This window comes from Crocuta crocuta, unplaced genomic scaffold, assembly GCF_008692635.1.
Source record: "Crocuta crocuta isolate KB4526 unplaced genomic scaffold, BGI_CrCroc_1.0 scaffold1133, whole genome shotgun sequence".
In the NCBI taxonomy this organism is placed as follows: Eukaryota; Metazoa; Chordata; class Mammalia; order Carnivora; family Hyaenidae; genus Crocuta; species Crocuta crocuta.
Genome location: NW_027530366.1, coordinates 190,179 through 193,201, shown reverse-complemented (window position 1 = coordinate 193,201; position 3,023 = coordinate 190,179). Strand labels below are relative to the sequence as shown.

General features: G+C 33.0%; 1 protein-coding gene across 1 annotated transcript in view; it reads left to right on the top strand.

Annotated features, from left to right (window-relative positions):
* The window catches only part of SMARCA1 (SNF2 related chromatin remodeling ATPase 1), a 79,416-nt gene extending 76,613 nt beyond the window's left edge, over positions 1-2,803 (top strand). The window contains exons 24-25 of the mRNA XM_077766154.1: positions 1,264-1,369; positions 2,319-2,803. Of these exons, the coding sequence (XP_077622280.1) occupies positions 1,264-1,369; positions 2,319-2,390 (178 nt within the window). The 3' untranslated portion in view covers positions 2,391-2,803. The remainder of the gene's footprint in view (positions 1-1,263; positions 1,370-2,318) is intronic.
* Positions 2,804-3,023: the final 220 nt, after the last annotated feature.

The window sequence follows — 3,023 nt, the reverse complement described above, 5'->3', positions numbered from 1 at the left end:
CCGGTAAACCTACATTTTCATTTGTGTGTTTAGCTATGTTGTATGTATCATACAGTTTTGCTAATACAGAAGAGGAATTGTACTTTAAAATGTTATTTATCTATGATTTACCTTTAAATATAGCTGTGTATGCAGGGTTAATATATGTGAGTATCCATATTAATGAACCATGTGTTTAATGCTCACCATACGTTTATCAACACTGTTTACAGTTTGTATGCATTGATTTGCTGGCAGTGAAATATAGGTAGTGGCAAGGTTAATGCAAAATCTTTTCAGCTATTGTTTTCTCTGCATTAACAAATACAGCAGTGTTTCCTGAGATGTACCCCTCAGGACTCTTATCCCACAAGATATCCTGTGAGAAGAGATTTCTGTTGGTTGAATAGCTTTGAGAACTGCTTGCATCCTACGTCTCCCACCTAGTACTTGACAGTGCTCATCAGGAACTTAAAAGTCTCTGAGAAGCCCTATAGTAAAGACATCTGATGGACATCTGTAGCCTGAATACTTCCAAAACTTATTTTGACAATAGGACCTTTCCCCCTTTTTTGTTCTGTGATTTTTGTTTTTATTTTGAAATGATTCACAGGAAGTTATAAAGAAATGTACAAGAAGGTCCCATTCACCCTTCACCAAGTTTTCTCCAATGCATCTTGCATAACTGTATTACAGTGTCAAATCAGGAAATCCATAGTAGTATAATCCATAGAGCTTATTCAGATTTCATTGGTTATACATGCACTCATGTGTGTATGTGTGTGGTTCAATGCAGTTTCATCACTTGTAGGTTTGTATAAGTAACACCACAAGACTGCCTTATTATAAAGACTCTTTATAATCATATGCATTGTCCTTGCACTTTCCTAGCTCCTGGCCACCAGTGATAAGTTCTCCATATCTAAACTTCTGTTATTTCAAGAATGTTCTGTAAATAGAATAATATGGTAAATAATCATTTGAGATTGGCTGTTTTTGCTCTGTGTAATTCATTTTAGGTTCATCCAGGTTGTTGTGTATTAATAGTTCTTTCCTTCCTATAGCTGAATGGTATTTCAACCAATGGATCTACTACAGTTGGTTTACCCATTCACCCACTGAATGACATTTACCCCCTCCTCATATTTTTGGTGGAATCCATTAATATCCTGTATGAATATTGTTCTGAAGTAAACCAACTTTAGAAATCCTGTATCACAGAAATGATATAATTAAATAACTACAACTTTTTAAAGATTATGCCTGAGTTGCAGAAATTGAAAGTCTCTNACGCTGTAATACTCTGATTTCATTGATTGAGAAAGAAAATATGGAAATTGAGGAAAGAGAGAGAGCAGAAAAGAAGAAACGGGCAACTAAAACTCCAATGGTAAAATTTTCAGCATTTTCCTAACTTTTANACCGAATTCCTTATTTGTTTGTAGAACATATGGTTAGGAACTCCCCAGTAAGAGGGCTCAGTATTTTAAAAAATTCCTCATGACTTTAAGCAGAAGTATAATGCAAGTAAAATCCTTTGAATTGAGACTCGAGTTGTTGTGGGGGAGTAGGAGAGGGGTGGGGTGGGAATTCTGATTTGATCAAATAAGTTTTATGATCTTTGTGGAACCATGAGTACAAATGAGAACTTTGAGCAGACAGCAAAGCTTTACTTGGTCTACTTGGTAACAAATTTATTGCTGAATAATAAGATGACTTGGTTTTAATCCAGTCAGGTTGCCTTGTATAGCTACAATTTGAAATATTCTTTAATAGATCATAGTATTTGAGTGTGGTTAAGTAAACTACCATATTTCATCAAGTCTAAGATGCTTCCTATTATAAGGAACAGCATCATTTTCTGTATTGCTAAGTGCAACTGCTGCCAAATAACTCATTTGTCATCAATTGTAAGATGCATCCTGATTTCAGAGATGCTAAAGTGAAAAAGAAATGCGCATCATAGAATATATGAAATATGGTGCTTTAATATCTATCATAAGGTTTTAAAAACAAGTAGCATTTTGCCCAGAAAACTTTAAGTATTAAGTAGTTCTTTAAGATGAGAGTACATTTATGGTACCATGTGTAAGTAGACACTTGCTGACTATTTTTGATGGGTATTTTATGTCTTTTTTAAAAAAAAATCTTTGAAAGTTATTTTACATTGGGTTATATATTTTGTTGGGCTATATAGAACATTAACTGTGAGTATAACATTTAAGTGAATATTCATGTTAAAATTTTTTTTTAATGCATTTACATCCTAGATTTAACATTGTTGGGCCATTTAAAAATGTGCATATTGGAGCAGAACATTAAATCTGTTTCCATTTTAGTCACAGAAAAGAAAAGCAGAGTCAGCTACTGAGAGCTCTGGAAAGAAGGATGTCAAGAAGGTGAAATCCTAAAGCCTAGAAATAAAGTTTTAAATGGGAAACTGCTATTTTCTTGTTCCCATCTTCAAATGCTAATTGCCAGTTCCAGTGTATTCATGGTACTCTAAGAAAAATCTCTTTGGTTTTGATTTCTTGCATATTTTATATATTTTACAATGCTTTCTACCTGAAATGTGTAGCTTTATATTTTATGCATTCTAGTATTTTTGTGTACTGTATTTTGTGCATTTCATGTCTTCATCAAAATCCTCTCAGTCCTTGTTCTTTTGAAGCTTGTGCTGAGGTTTTAGCTTTTCTATGTTTTATATGCCGCTGCTTTGAAAGAGAACCTAGATTCTATAGCTGTATTATTGTTGTTTCATACTTTAAATTTATATGGCTGTGGAAAAACGAATTAAAATGATTTGAGGAGAAAGACTTTTTCACTTCTTTGTTGCTTTCTTTTCTATTGAGTATGGGCTTGTATGTGTTACTGCATACTGTGATTAGCATAATAATTGTTTCTTTTGAGGTCATCTAAATATTTTTTTCCTAAAGGAATAAAGGGTGAGAACAGAAAAATATTAAAAAAACTAATATTTGATACTGTGCTTGCTGTCAGTATGCATTACATTTAAATTATTCTCTAAATATTCAAGTGGGAAA